This window comes from Mustelus asterias, chromosome 9 (genome assembly GCF_964213995.1).
Source record: "Mustelus asterias chromosome 9, sMusAst1.hap1.1, whole genome shotgun sequence".
In the NCBI taxonomy this organism is placed as follows: domain Eukaryota; kingdom Metazoa; phylum Chordata; class Chondrichthyes; order Carcharhiniformes; family Triakidae; genus Mustelus; species Mustelus asterias.
In genome coordinates this window covers 130,982,407-131,004,777 of record NC_135809.1, presented here as the reverse complement: position 1 = coordinate 131,004,777, position 22,371 = coordinate 130,982,407, and the positions used below count along the sequence as shown (strand labels likewise).

General features: G+C 44.7%; 1 protein-coding gene across 3 annotated transcripts in view; it reads left to right on the top strand.

Annotated features, from left to right (window-relative positions):
* The window catches only part of bbox1 (butyrobetaine (gamma), 2-oxoglutarate dioxygenase (gamma-butyrobetaine hydroxylase) 1), a 188,583-nt gene that overhangs the window by 14,438 nt on the left and 151,774 nt on the right, over nucleotides 1-22,371 (top strand). For all 3 annotated transcript variants that reach the window (XM_078221036.1, XM_078221038.1, XM_078221037.1), the window contains exon 2: nucleotides 7,921-8,401. In XM_078221036.1, coding sequence (XP_078077162.1) covers nucleotides 8,030-8,401 — 372 coding nt within the window. In that variant the 5' untranslated portion in view covers nucleotides 7,921-8,029. The remainder of the gene's footprint in view (nucleotides 1-7,920; nucleotides 8,402-22,371) is intronic.

The following is a 22,371-nucleotide window of genomic DNA, read 5'->3' as shown; positions in this document are numbered from 1 at the left end:
CTTTAGGGGGTTGATTCTCCCACCTCACTGTGCTAGTTTTCTAGTGCATCGTGGTGGGAGAATCTCGTGTCCGGGCATGTGCGGGATTCGCACATGTGTTCCCATCGTGCGTGCGTCTCCCAGCACCGGATTTCTGGCGCAGTCAGATCCAGGTAAGTTATTTGTGATGCGCGATTAATTCACTCGGGAGGCTAGGACGTACCCGGGAATAAAGGCTTTTATTCACAACAAGAATAGAGCATACTGCTTAACAATACTATCCCAGACTAAGGGCCACTCGGAAGTAGCAGTGACCTTTATACTCCTGTAAGAAGGCGGAGCCAAACGGAGTGTACCACAGAACAATGCTAACAGGTGGAACACCCCAATCCTAACCCCAACAGTAACAAGAGTAACATATGTAAAGTACCCATAGTGGTAACCATCTATGGTTCACCACAATTTGCATCTATTTTTAATGAAATTTTAATATGATTAGCAGGCCTGGGACTGAATTTGCCTGGCCCGCAAGCCTCAACCACCCCTCCAGAGTATTTCACTCCAGCGGGGTTTACAGTATGTCCCCACTTTTGGGGAACTATTGGGACGATCCCACTGGAGTGAAAGGGGGGCAATCCAGGACCCCGGAGGGTCAGGCGGTGGGGGGATGGTGCCCCCTGGGCATGGGCACTCTGGCAGTGTCAGCCTGTGCCCCAGCACTGCATAATGGGCAAAGTGTCAATGCCCATTGGGCATGGGGCAGTGCCAAGGGGGTAGGGCTTGGTGGGGCAAGGCTTAGGGGGTAATCAGTGGGGGTGGGGGTCCGCTGCCACTCTGCATGGGGATCGATGGGCACAGGAGGGAGGCCATTGGTCGATGGGGGTGTCCGATGCAGGGGGGGGCTCTGCCTGCTGTGGGGGGGGGGTAGGGGGATGCTGGAGATCGGGGCGGGCTGGGGGGTCAGGACTAGAATCTCCCACACTCCCACACTCTGTGTACTGCGTGAATATCATTAGATTAGGGGTCAGGAATCTGTTTTTGGGGGGGGGTTGGAGATTGGGACAGGCTGGGGTTGCCTGCCGAGGGGATGGGAGGGTCTTCCAAGGTAATTGACACTGTGGGGAGAGTTGGGGGGTTGCTGGCTGGAGATAGGCCGTTCAGGATGCGCGGGGGGGGCACAGTTGAGGTCTGGGAATGGTCGGGAGGGCCGTGATTAGGCCATGCGGAGTTTGGGGGGCAGCACTGTGAGGTATTCCAGGCTGGCCAGTGATTGAGCTGGCCACAAATGGGAGGCTGACAGTTCGAGACCACTGCGCATGTGCAGAGGCCTGCTGGTTTCAGCCTCCCGAGCAGGAATAGGCCCTGCCAACTGAAATCTAATGATATTCACGCAGTACACAGAGTGTGGGAGATTCTAGTGTGAAATCCCACTGAAAAAAACCAGTGTGAATTATTCCAATTTTCCCACAAATTTAACACTTAGAATCTTTTAGGGAGAATCACCCCCAACATTTCGAGTCATAGAGTCATAGAGGTTTACAGCATGGAAACAGGCCCTTCGGCCCAACTTGTCCATGGCGCCCTTTTTTTTTAAAACCCCTAAACTAATCCCAATTGCCCGCATTTGGTCCATATCCCTCTATACCCATCGTACCCATGTAACTATCTAAATGCTTTTTAAAAGATAAAATTGTACCCACCTCTACTACTACCTCTGGCAGCTTGTTCCAGACACTCACCACCCTATTGTCTAATTTCCATTGTATTCTTTCTTCTCTTAATTTGTGTTAGGGTTTTTTTTAATCGAACAATCTATTACTGCAAGGCACTAAGGACATGATTGTACTATTAGTAGGAATGCAGAGGTGGGTGTTACCCAGGGCTACTGTCCTTTATTGTTTACCGTATCCCATCAATAATTCTTGGGTAGGAATTGTTTAGTATCATCATTCTGTTGCTAAAAAGTGCTGCTGCATTGCAATACAAGTTTAAGACTTAAAAACAGGGCAGAGTGGAAAATTTACAGCTGCTGGTAAGGCTTCAATCTAGAGGACAATGTTTATTTAATTGTGGGCCCTAACTGGAACAAGTACTTTATCCCCAGTTTTAGTCATATTTGTAGGTGTGGGGCAAAATATTGACCATTAACCAGACACAAAATGGCCCACTGTGTGTTATGCTTCTCATTATTTGTAATGCAATATCCTCCTCTTCCCTGAATAAACAATTTTGGTCATCTTGGAATTCTACTGAATAATTTGAGTAATATAATTTAGAGATGCTTCATCCAAGGTGAAACCACAAGCTGACTGTGTGCTTTTAAAACATCACATCTGCAAAAGTAGCCTCATGTTTACTGGAACAGCCTAAAGTGTATACTGTTAACTGAAACTCATTACTTTTCCCCTCACTAATATCTTTGGATAATATACAAATTCATCCCCCAACAAACTTTGACTCCATACACTTTGAATACTTCAAACATATCGCAATGTTATTGCCGCTATCAGAGGAATCATTCCAGAACTAATATCCTTAATGGCTATTAATGGTCTGAAGCAGTCCATGTCTATACGCAGCGAGACTTGAACAACATTCAGGCTTGGGCTGGTAAGCGATTCGTGCCACACAAGTGCACCATCACTGGCAAAACAGAATCTAACCAATACCCCTTGACATTCAATGGCATTGTCATCATTGAATCCCTCATAGTCAACATCTTGGTAATTACCACTGATCAGAAACTGAACTGAACAAACCATATAAATGCTATGGCAACATGAGCAGAGGCTGGGAATGCTGTGCAGAGTAATTCATCTCCTGACTCCCCACATTCTGGCCACAATCTACAAGGCACATGTCACAAGTGTGATGGAATGCTCCCCACTTGCCAGGATGAGTTCAACTCCATCAACTGAACTGGCGTTGAATGGCAGCAGTGTGTACCATCTACAAGATGCACTGCAGCAACTCAACAAGTTTCGTTTGACAGCACTTTCCAAACCTTACCACCTAGGACAAGTCCAGCGGGTGCATAGGAATACCACCACTTGCAAATTCCCCACCAAGTCACACAAACTATATTGCTGTTCCTTCACTGTCACTGGATCAAAGTTCTGGAAGTCCCTTTTAACAGCACTGTGTATGTTCCTACAACATATGGCTGCAGCAGTTCAAGCAGGCTGCACACCACCAACTTCTCAAGAACAATTAGGGAAAGACAATAAATAGTCAGCAATGCCCATATCCCATAAATGAATACAAAATGGCAGCAGAATCCCATTTCTTGAATCTCACCCTTCAACTTGGCACCCACCATATTCACCAGAAGATAATGGCGGCGGATGTAACTCACACATCTATGGTTCACGGTGGTGTCTGCACATGGAAAAGCTCCCTTCAAACAGATCCAATTTTTCTTAGTGGGATATCCAAAACATGACTCATGGGCTTTAAACCTTTGAGGAAAAGACTAGAGTTATTTGGAGAGGTAGGATACCCATTTGTTAAGTTGAGGGACCTGTTGAATAGGTTAAAGCACTTCTTTGATAGAAGTAAGGTGTCCTTTAGGAGAGGTAAGTGACCTTTGGGATTGGTAAGAGTGGACATGAATGTGTAAGAAGTGGGTATGCTCTGTGGAACTCTCAAGTTTTCTAGGCATTTAAATCTCCTGTCCTTTAAAATTTTAAAACATCTACTATTTTTAAAAAGTCAGTTCTTCAAATTTCACTTTTGACATAGGCCTGAGAGTTACGATTATAAGATTAGTGCTGCATGTCTGATTCCACAACCTATCATTTTCACAATGGGGTGCGTGTCAATTCAGTATTTGATTGACAGCTCCAAATAACCATAACACCTATAATATGAGTCTATAAATACACATGTATTTTCATAATGGATTAAGTAGTTGAAAGTAGTTAAATGTATTGAATGGGTATTTAATCAACAAGTTTTTTTTAAATAGTGAAGTCCTCAGTAGACACTGGGTGGAGTTTTGTTCCCACTCTGCAGCATGTTTTGCTGTGGCAGGAGGCAGTGCGTACTCGCTGGTGGCAGGATTATACGATCCCGTCGCTGTCAACGGGGTTTTCAGTTGAACAACCTCGCTGCCGGGAAACCTGTGGTGGGGTGCACCATTGGCGGGATCATAAGATCACGCCGGCATGAATAGTAGCAGGGTTTTGGCAACTATTTTATTTCATTTCAGCATGGGTCCTGAGGACTGCCCATGGTAGATACTGGGTGAGTTAACCCGAAGGATGTCAGGGTAAAAGGTGGTGAATGAGGCACATGGGATTGCATGAGTTGGCTCTAAGTTGGCATAGAGGTATGAAGCATCATGGGGGTGGGAAGTGGGGCATAGGTTGGCATGGAGGGTATGAGGGGCATAGAACATGGATGAGGAGGTACGAGTTGGCTTGGGTAGGGCAAGGGGAATGTGTGGGGTGAGGGGGTATGAGGGATGAGATGCAGAATTTTTGTTTTATTCTTTCTCTTACAAATCCCATACACCAAGACTGGCCCTCTGCACCCAGCAGCCCTTGTGGCTGCCTCCAAACTCTTTCTCTTGGGGAGGGCCTGACTTCTAGAGGCAAATGAAATTTTGTCCTTCAGTGCTAGAGGGATGGAGTTTAAAAACAGCGAGGTTATGTTGCAGCTGTATAAGGTGCTGGTGAGGCCACACCTGGAGTACTGTGTACAGTTTTGGTGTCCTTACTTGAGAAAGGATATACTGGCACTGGAGGGGATGCAGAGGAGATTCACTAGGTTGATTCCAGAGTTGAGAGGGTTGGCTTATGAGGAGAGACTGAGTAGACTGTGGCTATACTCTTTGGAATTTAGAAGAATGATGGGAGATCTTATAGAAACATATAAGGTTATGAAAGGAATAGATAAGATAGAAGAAGGGAAGTTGTTTCCACTGGCGGGTAAAACTAGAACTAGGGGGCATAGCCTCAAAATAAGGGGAAGCAGATTTAGGACTGAGTTGAGGAGGAACTTCTTCACACAAAGGGTTGTGAATCTGTGGAATTCCCTGCCCAGTGAAGCAGGTGAGGCTACCTCATTGAATGTTTTTAAGGCAAGGATAGATAAATTTTTGACAGTAAAGGAATTAAGGGTTATGGTGAGCGGGTGGGTAAGTGAAGCTGAGTCCACAAAAAGGTCAGCCATGATCTTATTGAATGGCGGAGCAGGCTCGAGGGGCCAGATCGTCTACTCCTGCTCCTAGTTCTTTTGTTCTTATGTTCCAGAACACCGCCCCTTCCCCCTTCCAAAATGAAAATGAGAAAATCTGGGATTTCTCCCTAGTCCGGTTTGTGCAGTCAAGAATTTTCCTGACTCTGCACTCCTGTCTGGAGAGTGAAAATTCAGCCTAATGTCACTCTGCTTGCAAAATTAACTAATCACAGTACACTGATTCAAATTTTCACACCTTACATCAGTCTACCTTTCCATCTGATTTACAGATTCTCATTTGTTGTGTAATATAAATTTTGAGATTCAGTTTATTTTTATAACATGTAACTCTTTATGGATTGAACTACATGAATGCCTTTGAGACCAGTTTGTTGATTGATGAATATTCATAAAGGCACGAACAAAAGGAGGACAACAGGAAAGTCTGATGGTTAAAATGGTTAACTCTGTATCAGGCTAAGGACTGTGGAAGCAGCAAAGAACAGAATGTGCAGCTATGGAACAAGCACGGGAGTTGATTGCACAGTGGCTCTTGCTGTGTTTTGTGCTTCTGAAAGAATTACAACCTCCTGACAGGTACGACTCTTCAGCATTCATGACCAAAAAGACAGTGATTGATTAGCGCCTGTCCTGTGAGTACGTGACTAGAAGCATGATTAATGCCAGTAATATCTGTATAAGAATAAAAGATTTAGAGACATCCGCAGCAATGGGATCACCCATTGCCAAAGAAGCAGCATGACCCCAAGTCTCGGATTTGGAGATGTCAGAACAAAGCGTATCGGGAGGGAATCTGATCACTTCACCTCGTTACGTGTCTAAGTCCAAGTCGTGAGTTTGGATATTTTGTGAAGTTTTTGATATCTTCTGGATACTTTGTGTAAATCAAAATAGGTCAGATATTAGTTACTGTGTGTGCAATGAAGTAAATCAGAGGTTGGTTACTTTGTGTATAGCAAAGTTTTATGCCTGCTGTACTAATGTTTATGTAGTAGGGTTTGATACTTTTGTGGTAACTTGGTAGAATACAATAAAGGAGATTTGTTGTGCAACAATTCAAAAGTATGAGTGTCTTTGTCCATGTCATTATTTGGTCTGGGTTCGAGGGCAACAAGTTGTATTTTATTATCTTTGCTCTTTACAGATGATTGCTGTATAAGCCATATCCCTAAATTGCCCTGACATATATATACACTGACATCTGGATAATTTCCATGTCCTGACTTTGCACCACAACCAAATCGCTCATATGACACAATAATCACATGTTAAATGCCATTAATGGTGCAGTGGTGAGCTCAGCACCTAATTAATGGCATTGAGGTCTCCAGGGGGCAGGAGCTGCCTGTAGACTGCAACCGGCAAAGGCAGATGGCAGCCATAATGGAGACTGCTGCTGCCTTGCCAAAGAGAGCAGGGAGCAGTCTCACTGTGCAGGTAAGTGGCCAAACAGCCAAATGGAAGGTAATACAAATGATCTCCCAGGTCCTGAAACTTTTCATTATATAAAAGATAAACCTTTACTAATGTGCACAAGACTTGTCAGTTTCCAATTTGAATATTCCATTCTCACCCTCCTGGCCCATTAACAAGCTGGTCTATGAACTTAAAAGCGAAATACTGTGGATGCTGGAAATGTGAAATGAAAAGAAAACGCTGGAAAAATTCAGCAGACGTGTCAGCATCTGTGGAGAGAGAAACAGAATTAACGTTTTGAGTCCATATGACTAAGTCATATGGACAAGAGATATTAACTCTTGTTCTCTTTCCACAGCCGCAATCAGACTTGAGTTTTTCCAGCATTTACTGTTCTTATTTTAGTCTAAGTACTTAATGGGCTTTAAATTTATGGTGAGCAAGTTCCCTGTTACACCTCCACTTTGTCCCAGAGTGTCGGGATCCAGTGCTGCCCTCTGAGAAGGTGATTTTTAAATCAAACCCGCATCTGGAACCCTGCCAGCAATTGAAAATCCAACCCATAAAAATATTCAGTTAAATACATCACCTCAAACATGGAAATGTTTCATTGTAGGAACTTAATAAAATATACTGGAGTAGAAACGTTGACTCAACAGAATCAACACTGTATGGGCAACACTCACCAAGAGGCCTGAGGCCCATCCCCAAAGTTGGACCATGTCTAAATATTGTGGGTGAGCTGCCTATTCCACTTCCACAGGTAGTTTGCTCATCAAAAGGATTGCATTTTAGAATGCTTGCTAGGTAGAAGCAACCTCTGGTAAATCCTAAGAGGGTGGTGGAAGGACAGCTACTGGGGCAGTGGTAGGTGGGGGATGTTTTAGGCTCCTGTAAAACATCCAATCCCATTATGGTGCGAACATTGTTGGGAATCTTTGAGCACTGGTTATATCTCGGGGACACTCGTCAATTTGCTCCATGATCTCAAATATAGATTTTTAAAAATATTAGTAATTGCAATTGGTTGCTGTTATTAATTCTGAATTTTAAAAGCAGCACAGATTTTAAATTTCTCATTCTTGGTAATTGATAGGTTGTGTTTTCAATGCCAAGTAATGATAATTAGCAACAATGTTTTCTATAATTATTTTATTCTTCAAAGTCTCTACAGGAATCTTTGTATTCATTAGGATTGATTTCCCGGAATGGAGTTGTTTTACTTGACGATATCGTGATTCTGTAGTTTAAGTATGTGTCTGAGTTGCTTTCACATTAACAAAAATGACAATTCACTTCTCTTGATTATGTTTTGATTTATAGAAGCATCGCTGAATTTTGAGTGGACAGTGAGAATCCTGCTTCAAGCATTTGGACTGAAGATTCCGGGTGAGAGGCAGCTGACATCTTCTGAAAGATTTTGAAAGCGAAAATGTGGCGAACAATTACAAAACATTTGCTCAACAACAAAATGTATCAAAATGGAATGCAAATTCTACAGGCTGGACAGATATGTCATCCCAAACCAGTTGTTCCTTTCCAAGTTCACAGACAACACACACCTGCAGCTTTTAATATAAATGTGCCAATTCCAGCTATCCAAAAAGTAGAGACCTTTGATAAGCAGCGATGCATCACTGTTCACTGGGACGATGGAAACTACAGCCAATATCCTTATGTGTGGTTAAGGGATAACTGCCAATGTCCCCAGTGCTTCTTACCCTCAGCTAAAGCAAGAAAGTTTCCCATAGAAGATTTGGATGTGAACATTTCTGCAGAGAAAGTCACATTGACCAATTCAAAGGTACTGTTAATTTTTAAAATTCTCAATACAGTGTGTATACTGCTATATATTAAATTCTACATATTAATTTGGAATCATTTAGTGTGCTACAAAAGATTGTACCTATCCCTTTTTACTGTCATGTTTTACCTTGACTATAGCTCCTCACATCCTGTTTCCTGTAAGGTTACTTAACTACAGCTCCTCACACCCTGTTTCCTGTAAGATACCTTGACTACAGCTCCTCGCACCTGTTTCCTGGAAGGTACCTTGACTACAACATCTCACACCTTGCTTCTTGTGAGGACTTCATCCCATTCTCCCAGTTTTTCCACCTTCATTGCATCTGTTCTGATGATGCCACTTTTGAAAATGGTGCTTCTGATATCTGCCTTTTTCCTAAACTGAGGTTTTCCCCCTGTGGTTGACAAGACACTCAACTGGATTCGACCCATTTTCTGCACCTCTGTCCTCGCCCCTTCCCCTCCCTCCCAGAACCACTTTCCGCCCCACCAGCCTCTGTATCCAAAAGATCATCTTCTGCCATTTCCGCCAACTCCAGCATGATCTTTCCTTCATCCTCACCAGGAGGGAGGGTTTCAGATACGTGGACTACTGGGGTCTCTTCTGGGGCAGGTGGAACCTGTACAAGAAGGAGGGTTGCATCTAAACTGGAAAGGCATAAATATTCTGGCCGGGAGGTTTGCTAGTGTCACACAGGAGGATTTAAACTAGTTTGGCAGGGGGGTGGGAACCAAAGCAAAGGTGAATTAACTGAAGAAGAACCAGTGAGTAAGGCCATTAAGACTCAGAGAAAGAGCAGGCAGGGTGTGGTTGCTAATCAAAGTGCGTCTGGTGGACTGAAGTGCATTTGCTTCAATGCAAGAAGTGTAACAGGTAAGGCAGATGAACTTAGAGCTTGGATTAGTACTTGGAACTATGATGTTGTTGCCATTACAGAGACTTGGTTAAGGGAAGGACAGGATTGGCAGCTTAACGTTCCAGGATACTGATGTTTCAGGCGGGATAGAGGGGGATGTAAAAGGGGTCGGGGAGTTGCACTACTGGTTAAGGAGAATATCACAGCTGTACTGCGGGAGGACACCTTGGAGGGCTCATACAGCGAGGCAATATGGGCAGAGCTCAGGAATAGGAAGGGTGTAGTCACAATGTTGAGGGTTTACTATAGGCTGCCCAACAGCCAGTGGGAGATCGAGGAACAGATATGTAGGCGGATTTTGGCAGGGTGTAAAAGTAACAGGGTTGTTGTGGTGGGAGATTTTAACTTCCCCTATATTGACTGGGACTCACTTAGTGCTAGGGGCATGGATGGGATACAGTTTGTAAGGAGCATCCAGGAAGGCTACTTGAAACAGTATGTAGATAATCCAATTAGGAAAGGGGCCAAAATGGATCTGGTATTGGGGAATGAACCCAGCCAGTGGTTGACGTTTCAGTAGGGGCGCAGTTCGGGAACAGTGACCACAATTCAGTAAGCTTTAAGGTACTGATGGATAAAGATAAGTGTAGTCCTCAAGTGAAGGTGCTAAATTGGGGGAAGGCGAATTACAAGAATATTAAGCAGGAACTGAAGAATGAAGGGGGCAGATGTTTGAGGGCAAATCAACATCGGGCATGTGGCTGACTTTCAAGTGTAAGTTGATAGGGATTCAGGGCTGGCACATTCCTATAAGGATGAAGGATAAGTATGGCAAGTTTTGGGAATCTTGGATAATGAGAGATATTGTGAGCTTAGTCAAAGAGAAAAAGGAAGCATTTGTCAAGGCTAGTAGGCTGGGAACACAGGTAGCAAGTGTGGAATACAAGGAAAGTAGAAAGAAACTTAAGCAAGGATTAAGGAGGGCTAAAAGGGGTCACGAAAAATCATTGGCCAGCAAGATTAAGGGAAATCCCAAGGCTTTTTATACATATGTAAAGAGCAAGCGGGTAGCCAGGGAGAGGGTTGGCCCACTCAAGGACAGGGGAGGGGATCTATGCATGGAGCCAGAGAAAACGGGCGAGGTATTAAATTAGTACTTTGCATCAGTATTCACCAAAGAGAACCATTACCCTCCCTCCAGGAAAGGGTGTGTAGATAGTTTGAGTCATGTTGATATCAAAAAGGAGGAGGTATTGGGGTTCTTAAGAAACATTAAGGGAGACAAGTCCTCAGGACCTGATGGGATATACCCCAGAATACCAAGAGAGGCGAGGGAGGAAGTTGCTGGGGCCTTGAGAGAAATCTTTGTATCCTCACTGGCTACAGGGGAGGTCCCAGAGGATTGGGGAATAGCCAATGTTATTCCTTTGTTTAAGATGGCAAGAATAATCCAGGTAATTACAGGCCGGTGAGCCTTACATCAGTGGTAGGGAAATTATTGGAGCGGATTCTTTGAGACAGGATCTACTTCCACTTGGAAATAAGTGGACGTATTAGTGAGAGGCAACATGGTTTTGTGAAGGGGTGGTCGTGTCTCATTAACTTGATTGAGTTTTTCGAGGAATTGACGAAGATGATTGATGAGGGTAGGGCGGTTGTCTACATGGACTTCAGTAAGGCCTTTGACAAGGTACCTCATGGCAGACTGGTGCAGAAGGTGAAGTCACATGGGGTCAGAGGTGAGCTGGCAAGGTGGATACAGAACTGGCTCGGTCATAGAAGACAGAGGGTAGCAATGGAAGGGTGCGTTTCTGAATGGAGGGCTGTGACAAGTGGCGTTCCTCAGGGATCAGTGCTGGGACCTTTGCTGTTTGTACTATATAGAAATGATTTGGAGGAAAATGTAACTGGTTTGATTAGTAAGTTTGCAGATGACAGTTTGCGGATAGTGATGAGGACCATCAGACGATACAGCAGGATATAGATTGATTCGAGGCTTGAGCGGAGAGATAGCAGATGGAGTTTAATCTGGAGAAATGTGAGGTAATGCATTTTAGAAGGTCTAATACAGATAGGAAATATACAGTAAATGGTCTCTGAGTATTGATAGGTAGAGGGATCTGGGTGTACAGGTACACAGGTACACTGAAAGTGGCAATGCAGGTGGAGAAGGTAGTCAAGAAGGCATACGGCATGCTTGCCTTCATCAGTCGGGGCATTGAGTTTAAAAATTGGCAAGTCATGTTGCAGCTTTATAGAACCTTAGTTAGGACACACTTGGAATATAGTGTTCAATTCTGGTCGCCGTACTACCAGAAAGATATGGAGGCTTTGGAGAGGGTACAGAAAAGATTTACCAGGATATTGCCTGGCATGGAGGGCATTAGCTATGAGGAGAGGTTGGAGAAACTTTGTTTGTTCTCACTGGAACGACAGAGGTTGAGGGGCGACCTGATAGAAGTCTACAAGATTATGAGGGGCTTAGACAGAGTGGATAGTCAGAAGCTTTTTCCCAGGGTGGAAGAGTCAATTACTAGGGGGCACAGGTTTAAGGTGTGAGGGGCAAGGTTTAAAATTTCAGTTTCTTACTGGACATTTAGGGGGAAATTTTCCCATTCCGACCCTCTAAATTTTTGGTGGGTCGGAATGGGAGATGCATGTGTGCACCGATTTGTGGGATTCGCGCATGCGTTTTCGACGCATGCGTGTCTCCCACCGCCGGAAGCAGGCGCGGTCGGGACCATGCTGGAAACCAGTGGGAAGACCAGATAAGTAATTTTAATCTAATTTTAATGTTATTTAAATGTGATTATAGGGCCCGGGACTGAATTCTCCGCCCCAATAGCATCTCCTACCCTGCCAGGAGTATTTCACTCCGGCGGGGTTTAGAGTAGCTCCCGACTTTCAGGGAATTAGCGGGAGACCCTGCTGGAGTGAAGGGGGGCAAACGGGGCCCCCCCAGGAGATGGGTGGCAGGGAGTGGTGCCCCTCGGCATGGGCACCCTGGCAGTGCCAGCCTGTGCCCCCTGGCACTGCCCAAGGGGCAAAGTGCCCATGTTCTTGGGGCACTTTGGCACTTCCCACTAGGCATTGGGCAGTGCAAAAGGGGTGGTGCATAGAGGGCAATGCCAATGGAGCTGGGCTTAGGGGCGGGGCATATTGTGGGCGGGGCTTAGGGGCGATCGGTGGGGGTAGAGGTGTCCCGCTACCATTCTGAAGACAGGATTGGTCGGGGCTGGAGGAAGGCCAGCGATCGGGGCAGTTGGGATGGAGAGGGTGGTCTGCCGGGAGGGTCTGCCTCCCTGGAGGGGGTCTGCCTCCTGGTGGGGGGGAGGGGAGGGGGGGGCGGGATCTGCCAAGGTGGGGGTGGGTGGGTGGATGCTGGAGATCCGGGCGTTCTGGGATGAGGGGGGTTGGGGCTGGCCCGGGAATGCTTGATGTGGAGATGCCGGCGTTGGACTGGGGTAAACACAGTAAGAAGTTTAACAACACCAGGTTAAAGTCCAACAGGTTTATTTGGTAGCAAAAGCCACACAAGCTTTCGGAGCTCCAAGCCCCTTCTTCAGGTGAATGGGAATTCTGTTCACAAACAGGGCATATAAAGACACAAACTCAATTTACATGAATAATGGTTGGAATGCGAATACTTACAGCTAATCAAGTCTTTAAGATATAAACAATGTGAGTGGAGAGAGCATCAAGACAGGCTAAAGAGATGTGTATTGTCTCCAGACAGTGAGACTCTGCAGGTCCAGGCAAGCTGTGGGGATTACAAATAGTGTGACATGAACCCAATATCCCGGTTGAGGCCGTCCTCATGTATGCGGAACTTGGCTATCAGTTTCTGCTCAGCGACTCTGCGCCGTCGTATGTCGTGAAGGCCGCCTTGGAGAACACTTACCCGAATATCAGAGGCTGAATGTCCGTGACCGCTGAAGTGCTCCCCAACAGGAAGAGAACAGTCTTGCCTGGTGATTGTCGAGTGCAACAATCACCAGGCAAGACTGTTCTCTTCCTGTTGGGGAGCACTTCAGCGGTCACGGGCAATCGGCCTCTGATATTCGGGTAAGTGTTCTCCAAGGCGGCCTTCACGACACATGACGGCGCAGAGTCGCTGAGCAGAAACTGATAGCCAAGTTCCGCACACATGAGGACGGCCTCAACCGGGATATTGGGTTCATGTCACACTATTTGTAATCCCCACAGCTTGCCTGGACCTGCAGAGTCTCACTGTCTGGAGTCTCTTTAGCCTGTCTTGATGCTCTCTCCACTCACATTGTTTATATCTTAAAGACTTGATTAGCTGTAAGTATTCGCATTCCAACCATTATTCATGTAAATTGAGTTTGTGTCTTTATATGCCCTGTTTGTGAACAGAATTCCCACTCACCTGAAGAAGGGGCTTGGAGCTCCGAAAGCTTGTGTGGCTTTTGCTACCAAATAAACCTGTTGGACTTTAACCTGGTGTTGTTAAACTTCTTACCGGGAATGCTTGTCAGGGCCACAATTGGGCCGCTATCGTGCCATGGGGAGGAGCGGGGAGCTGGAGGGGCAGCAGTGTGAGGGTCCCAGGCTAGCCAGCGGTCGAGTTGGCCAGCGATCGGGGGGCTGATAGTTCGGGGCCATTGTGCATGCGCAGAGTTCCGGAACTGTCAGACATGGGCATGAATAGATGAATAGGCCCTGCTCCCCCAGCTTTTAATCATATTCTTGATTGTGATCTCTGCATTGCACAGAATTTGGGGCGGCACAGTAGCACAGTGGTTAGCACTGCTGCTTTACAGCTCCAGGGACCTGGATTCGAATCCCGGCTTGGATCACTGTCTGTGTGGAGTTTGCACATTCTCCTCGTGTCTGCGTGGGTTTCCTCCGGGTGCTCCGGTTTCCTCCCATAGTCCAAAGATGTGCAGGTTAGGTTGATTGGCCATGCTAAAATTGCCCTTAGTATCCTGGGATGCGTAGGTTAGAGGGATTAGTTGGTGGATATGGGGGTAGGACTTGGGTGGGATTGTGGTCGGTGCAGACTCGATGGGCCGAATGGCCTCTTTCTGTGCTGTAGGGTTTCTAAGAATGTGGGAGATTCGAGTCTGAACTCCCACTGAAAAAACAATCGTGTATTCCACCATTTTACCCGCCAATTCAATACTTAGAACTCCTTTGGGAGAATCGTCCCCTCAATGTCAAAAAGTTTAGGTTCCTCATCTAAAGGGGTTTGGGAAGAGTAATCTTGAAATGCATCCTGCACTGGGCAGGAATTCAGGGGCAAATATTTGGCGACGCTATAACCAAGCCCTTGAACCCACAATGACTCATTAGTCATGGAAAGAAATAAGACCTTTGGAGGCTCATGCTGACTCATTTCTTTTTCTCATTGATGCTGCAGAGAGAACCATCAGGTTGTTGGAGGCTAGATTTATTATTGCCTGCATAATTGTAGACAGGAGGACAGAAGGAGGAGAAAACTATGATGGCAGTGACAGGCTCGCCAAAATGTGGAGCTCCTTCCCACACGGAGGATGAGGCTCACAGAAACATTGTGTGTCGGTGCCTTGCAAGAGCCAGGGTGTACAGGACACACCTGTCTTTCCTGCAAATCAGTGAGAGACAGTGTCGCCAATGCTTCCACATTTCCATGGTCTCATGGCTCACAATTGACACATTCCCCAGGAATTAGTGCTTCAGGGACTGGGAGGACATCCATTGCCTGTGGCTCTGCAAGTCACTGTCACTGTGAACTTCCACTCCATTGACTGTTTCCAGGGTGAAACTGGGGACTCCTGTGAGATATCTCAGGCTTCTATGCATAAGTGCATGCAAGAGGTAACAGACACCCTTTTTGTCAAGGCCCACAATTACTTGCATGTCACAAGAGATCAAGCAGTCAAGCAAACCAGGATGCCAGATCACTGGTCTTTGCAGCAATTTCTGGTTTCCCACTGATGAAGGGTGCCATTGACTGTGCTCATGTGGCCATAAGATCTCCCTGGCAGCAGGCACTCCAACACATCAGTGGGAAAGTCTTCCAATCGCTGAATGTTCAGCTGGTCTGTGACCACAACAAACAAATCCTGCAGGTTTGCATAATGTATCTCAGAAGTTTCAATGTTTTCTACATCTTAACTACCACAGGGATCCGTACTAGGTTCCTTATTGTTTGTGATATATATAAATGATATAGATGAGAATGTGAGGGGAGGGACATGAAGATTGGCAGGGTAGTTAATAGTGAGGATGAAGGTCTTAGGTTGCAGGAAAATACGGATGGGTTGGTCAGGTGGGAAGATCAGTGGCAGATGGAATTTAACCCTGGTTAGTGCAAGGTGATGTACTTTGGAAGGAGTAACAAGAAGAGGGAGTACTCAATGAATGGCAGCCACCAGGAAGCTCAGAAGAACAGAGGGATTGAGGGGTGCTTGTTCACGGATTCCTGAAGGCAGCAGGACAGGTTAATAGGGCAGTTAAGAAGGCATACGGGACACTTGCCTTTGTCAGTCCTGTGAACAGGGAGGTTATGTTGGAGCTGTACAAAGCTTGGATTAGGCAGTACAGGTCACCTCATCATAGCAATGATGTGATTGTACTGGAGGGGTTGCAAAAGTGATTCACCGGGATGTTGTCGGGATGGAGCATTTGAGCTATGAAGAGAGGCTGGATAGGCTCAGGTTGTTTTCTCTAGAGCAGAGAAGTGTGAGGGAGAGACCTTATTGAGATATATAAATTTATGAGGGGTATAGATAGGGTGGATAGGAAGCAACTGTTCGCCTTAGTTGAAGGGTCAATATTGAGAGGGCATAATTTAAGGTGAGGGACCAGAGGTTTAGATGGGATTTGAGGAAAATTGTTTTTACTCAGAAGGTGGTGGGAGTCTGGAATGCATGCTTGGGTGGTGAGTAGAGGCAGGAAACCACACAACCTTTGAAAAATACATGATGTGGAGATGCCGGCGTTCGACTGGGTGGGTGGGTACAGTAAGAAGTCTCACAACACCAGGTTAAAGTCCAACAGGTTTATTTGGAATCACGAGTTTTTGGAGTGCTGCTCCTTCCTCAGGTGAGTGCAGAGTTGGGTTCACAAACACAGCATATATAGACAGAGACGCAATTGCAAGATAATGGTTGGAATGCGAGAATTTTCAGGTAATCAAGTCTTTACAGGTACAGACAATGCGAGTGGAGAGAGGGATAATCACAGGTTAAAGACATGTGACTTGTCTCAAGCCAGGACATTTAGTAGGATTTTGCAAGCCCAGTCCAAATGGTGGTGGTTAAATGCAGTGTGACATGAACCCAAGATCCCGGTTGAAGTCGCCCTCATGCATGCGGAAGTTGGCAATCAGTTTCTGCTTGGCAATTCTGCGTTGTCGTGTGTCTTGGAGGTTGCCTTGGAGAAAGCTTACCCGAAGATCGGTGGCTGAATGCTCTTGACTGCCGAAGTGTTCCCCGACAGGAAGAGAACACTCCTGCCTGGTGATTGTCGCACGGTGTCCGATAAGACACTATTATCCTATTGATAATATAAATGTTACATTCAAATTTGATGGCTAAATTTTTTTTTCTGAATTAAAAATGCACTCCCTTCAACCTGGCAGAGTTTGCAGTGTTCCATGATGCAGAACAATAGTTGAAACCTGCACTAACCATTCCTGATCACTTATAATCATTTTGTGACATTTGCAGATTGAATCTTACACTTCAGCTGCTTTTTGGGGACTTAAGTTTTTGATTAAAAAATTACAGTTAGCAGATGTAACCACATTCCTTTTTACCTGAAGTGTTCTCTCAAGGTGCAGGCCGGTGAACACATTGTACGTTACAGACAGTTACAGAGAGAACAGCCGGAAAGTAATAGTGAGACAAAACAGTAAGATAATTATCTTTTCAAAAGGAGTATTGGGTGCTCATTTTGAATTTTTTCAAAATTAAAGCAAAAAATCTGATCAGAATTCAGGACTGGCATGTTCCAGTAAGGAGGAAGGACACAGATGGTAAGGTAAGGGACCCTTGGATAATGAGGGAGGTTGTAAATTTAGTCAAAAAGGAAAAATAAGCATATAAAATCGGGCAGGGCCTGTATATAAGGAATATAAAGAAAGCAGGAAAGAACTCAAGCAGCGAATTAGAGCAAGGAGGAGCAATGAAATGACCTTGGCAAATGGGGTTAAAGAGAATCCCAAGGCATTTTTTACATACATTAAAAACAAGAGGATAAATAGGGAGAAGGTAGGACCCCTCAAGGATAAAGGATGGAACTTGTGCTTGGAGGCAAAGGGTGTGGGCCAGATTCTAAATGAGTACTTTCCATTGATATTCAGCAAGGAGAAGGACATGGAGGATCGTGAGATTGGGGGGAGCATGCTAATATGCTTGGGCATTTTGAGATCAAGAAAGAAATGATTTTGGGTTTCTTGTTGAGCATTAAGATGGACAAGTCCCCAGGGCCTGATGGGATCTACCCCAGGTTATTGAGAGAGACAAGAGAGGAGATTGCTGGGGTCCTGAGAAAGATCTTTGTATCCTCGCTAGCAACTGGAGAGGTCCTGGAGGACTGGCGAGTAGCTAATGTTGTTCACTGTTCAAGAAAGGAGAAAGAGATAATTCCAGAAGTTATAGACTGGTGACTCTCACATCAATATTTGGAAAGCTATTAGAGAGGATTCTTAGGGATAGGATTTATGCACATGGCCTAATTAAGGAAAGTCAACATGGCTTAGTGCGGGGCAGGTCATGTTTTACTAATTTGATTGATTTTTTTCAAGGAGGTGACAAAGGTGATTGATGAGGGTTTGGAGTGGATGTTGTCTACATGGATTTTAGTAAGGCTTTTGATAAGTCATCCAGAAGATTAAGATGCATGGGATCCACGGTGACTTGGCCACATGGATTCAGAATTGAATTGTCCATAGAAGTCAGAGAGTAGTGGTGGAAAAGTGTTTTTCTGGCTAGAATTCTGTGACTTGTGGTGTTCCACCGGGATCCGTACTGGGACCTCTGCTGTTTGTGATATATATAAATGACTTGAATGAAAATGTAGATGTAAGTTTGTAGATGACACAAAAATAGTTGGAGTTGAGGATAGTGTAGAAGGTTGTCAAAGGATGCAACGGGATATAGATCAGTTGCAGATATGGGCGGAGAAATGGCAGATGGAGTTTAATCCGGGCAAGTGTGAGGTGCTGCACTTTGGGAGATCAAATGTTAAGGGTAAGTATACAGTTAATGGCAGGACCCTGAACAGCATTGATGTATAGAAGGATCTTGGGGTTCAAGTCCATAGCTCCCTGAAAGTGGCCACACGAGTAGATAGGGTGGTAAAAAAGGCATATGGCATACTTGCCTTTATTGGTCGGGACACTGAGTACAAGAGTCAGGATGTCATGTTGCAGCTTTGTAAAACTTTGGTTAAGCCGCACTTAAAGTTAAAGTTAGAGTTTATTTATTAGTTACAAGTCGGCTTACATTAACACAGCAATTAAGTTACCGTGAAAATTCCCTAGTCGCCACACTCCGGTACCTGTTCGGGTCGGCTGAGGGAGAATTTGGCATGGCCAATGCACCTAACCTGCACATCTTTCGGACTGTGGAGGAAACCGGAGCATCCGGAGGAAACCCATGCAGACATGGGGAGAACATGCAAATTCCGCACAGACAGTAACCCAAGCTGGGAATCAAACCCAGGTCCTTGGCACTGTGAGGCAGCAGTGTTAACCACTGTGCCACCATGCCGCCCTCTTGCCACCACGCCAGCATTGTGTTCAATTCTGGTTGCCACATCACAGGAAAGACATGGATGCTTTAGAGAGGATGCAGCAGAGGTTTACCAGGATGCTACCTGCATTAGAGGGTATGAGGAAAGGCTGGACAAACTAGTGTTTTTTTCTCTGGAGCGGCAGAGGCTGAGGGGAGACCTGATAGAAATCAATAAAATTATGAGAGGCATAGATAGGGTTGATAGTCAGAATCTTTTTCCCAGATTTGAAATGTCTAATACTAGGGGGCATGCACTCAACGTGAGAGGGGGAAAAGGACAAGTTTTTTACACAGAGTGGTAGGTGGCTGGAACAGACTGCCAGGGGTGATGGTGCAGGCAGATACGATAGGGGCATTTAAGGGGCTTTTAGATAAGAACATGAGTATGCAAGGAATAGAGGGATATGGACCAAGGGCAGGCAGAAGGGATTAGTTTAATTTGGCGTCATGTTTGGTACAACATTGTGGGCCTAAGGGCCTGTTCCTATGCTGTACTGTTTTATGTTCTATGTTTTATCTTTAAAATCACAAAAGTTTCTCATACCATAATTTTTTAAAAAGAACGAAGAAAAGTACAGCACAGGAACAGGCTCATCGGCCCTCCAAGCCCGTGCCAACCATGATGCCCTAAGTAAACTAAAAAAACCTTTTGCCCTTAGTCCGTACCCCTCTATTCTCTCCCGATTCATGAACCCATCCAGATGCCTCTTCAATATTGCTGATATGCCTGCTTCCACCACCTCCTCTGGCAGCATGTTCCAGGTACTTTATCAATCGAGGGATTGAGTTTAGGAGTCCAGGGATAATGATGCAGCTATATAAGACCCTCATCAGACCCCACTTGGAGTACTGTGCTCAGATCTGGTCACCTCATTACAGGAAGGATGTGGAAAAGATTGAAAGGGTGCAGAGGAGATTTACAGGGATGTTGCCTGGATTGAGTGACATGCCTTATGAGGATAGGCTGAGGGAGCTCGGTCTTTTCTCCTTGGAGAGACATAGGATGAGAGGAGACCTAATAGAGGTATATAAGATGTTGAGAGGCATAGATCGGGTGGACTCTCAGAGGCTTTTTCCCAGGGTGGAAATGTCTGCTATGAGAGGACACAGGTTTAAGGTGCTGGGGTGTAGGTACAGGGGAAATGTTAGGGGGAAGTTTTTCACACAGAGGGTGGTGGGCGAGTGGAATCGGCTGCCATCAGTGGTGGTGGAGGCAAACTCAGTAGGGTCTTTTAAGGGACTCCTGGATGAGTACATGGGACTTAATAGGATGGAGGGTTATAGGTAGGCCTAAAAGGTAGGGATATGTTCGGCACAACTTGTGGGCCGAAGGGCCTGTTTTGTGCTGTAGTTTTCTATGTTTTTCTATGTTTTGTTTCTATGTACCCACTACTCTGCATGAAAAACCTCCCCTGCATATCTCCCTCAAACTTTTCCCTTCTCACGTTGAACTTGTGCCCCCTTGTGATTGACACTTCCACCCTGGGAAAAAGCCTCTGACTGTCCACCCTGCCTATGCCTCAATAATAATTGGCAAGAACTAAGCAAGAGTGTAAAACCAACCCTAAGGGAAGGAAAGCCAGGGTCATTTACATTCATGTAATGTGTGACTAAGATTTAAACTTTGGTCTCACTTATTGAGACTCAAATGTTATAATGTGATAGCTGCAAGGCTTCTCATGTGTACATTACACTTAAGTGCTTAGTGCTCTGAGAAACAAATGGCTCTCTGCTTATTTCTGTGGGAACTGGTTCGCTTAAGTATATGGTTCAAACATTTAAGATGATAATTTTCAAAGACACACTATTGACCAGTAAATGACAGCTATTTATTTTTACCATTATTTGTCTGCTAGCCCGCAATGCCGGCAGCATTGGTGCTTTTGTTCTACCTTATCATTGATCCTGGTTCATTCACATTCTTTTCCACAAAGTAGAAAAAGCTATAATTTTAGGTAATCCATATAATTTTGTTTTCCACACTATATTTTTCACTATTTTACCGCAGGAATGATATTCTAGTCTTCCAACAAGCCAAAATTTGAAGGCAGCGAGAAAACACAATGGTTTTGATATGTCTGACCTTCTTTAAAATAGTGATTGAAGCTAGGAAATGTGTTAATGTAGGAGTCCCTTGAAGTTATTTTGCTGCAAATTAGCTTGGGGCACAAGTCATTTACTGCTAAGTTGGATATAAAAGATGCAGTTATATTTAAGCTTATTTACAAGTTGCAGTATACTTTTCCAGTGATCTGCCTGTCAATTTTCTTAACCGGTAATCTGAAACAGTGAGTTTAAAATTCCTCAAATGGGACTGATGCTAATTCTACCTGTGGAATATGTGTCCTGCCCTTGGATGCAAAACAATGGATTTTTCCAAAGAGGAGGGAGAGTATCTTACAAAGTTTCAATACTTTTATCCTGGATTAATGTTACAGTAAACAGCAACTTGAAAGGAAAATGAAATGATTTGTGCAAAGATGAAGTTACATTTCTTTCGTCTCACAGATTATGTAAATGTTAACACTGGAGAATAGAAACAATTCTGGACACTCTGGGCTTCTCGGCAGAACAAGTTTCTTAAAATGCTGAAATGCTTTGACATTCTTTTAGTTGATATTTGTTAACCTGTTGCTTGCCATGTAACTTTTTTTGATGATGAATTTGTTGTAATGAATGTCAAAAATATATTCCAGTATCTGTCTTCAATACCCCACCATCTTTCTTTGTTTGCAAGTTCAACTCAAAACTACATTCGAACTAGCCAACAGCAGATTTTTAAAGGTCAAAGTATTCAACACCTGCAGAAAGTACAATCTAGCAAGCACTGTACAACTTACTTCCTTTCCTTGAGGCTTGCTATCACTATCAGATTTTCCTGCTGAAGCTCTTGTACACTGTTACATAAGTATTATTGTTTTTCACAGTAAAAGAAACATGAGGCAGAATGTTCTCTTTTATTTGACTAAGTGCTGGTTCAGGTGAGAAAAACAGTGGAGCATGCCAATTGCATAATCGGCTTTTCTCACCATATTTTTCAAAAATTAGACAAAAGAAATGCGCTAGCAACGTCAGTTTTCCAGTGATCAGAGCACCATTTTTTTAAGGGCATCCTGATCTTCACATCAAACCCTCCCCTCAAACCCACGAACATGGGGAAAGCCCCCAGTCCCCATGAACACAAGGAAATTCCCCCCCCACCACCGACATGAGGAAGACCCCATCCCCCCATGGACATGGGGAACATTCACCCCATGGAGCTTTTTAATTTTTTTTATCTGCCTGAGAGCAAAGTTCAAAAAAACAAGAAACCACAGAGACATACAAGATTAGAAAATATTTACAGTGGAAAGAGGCCACTTAAG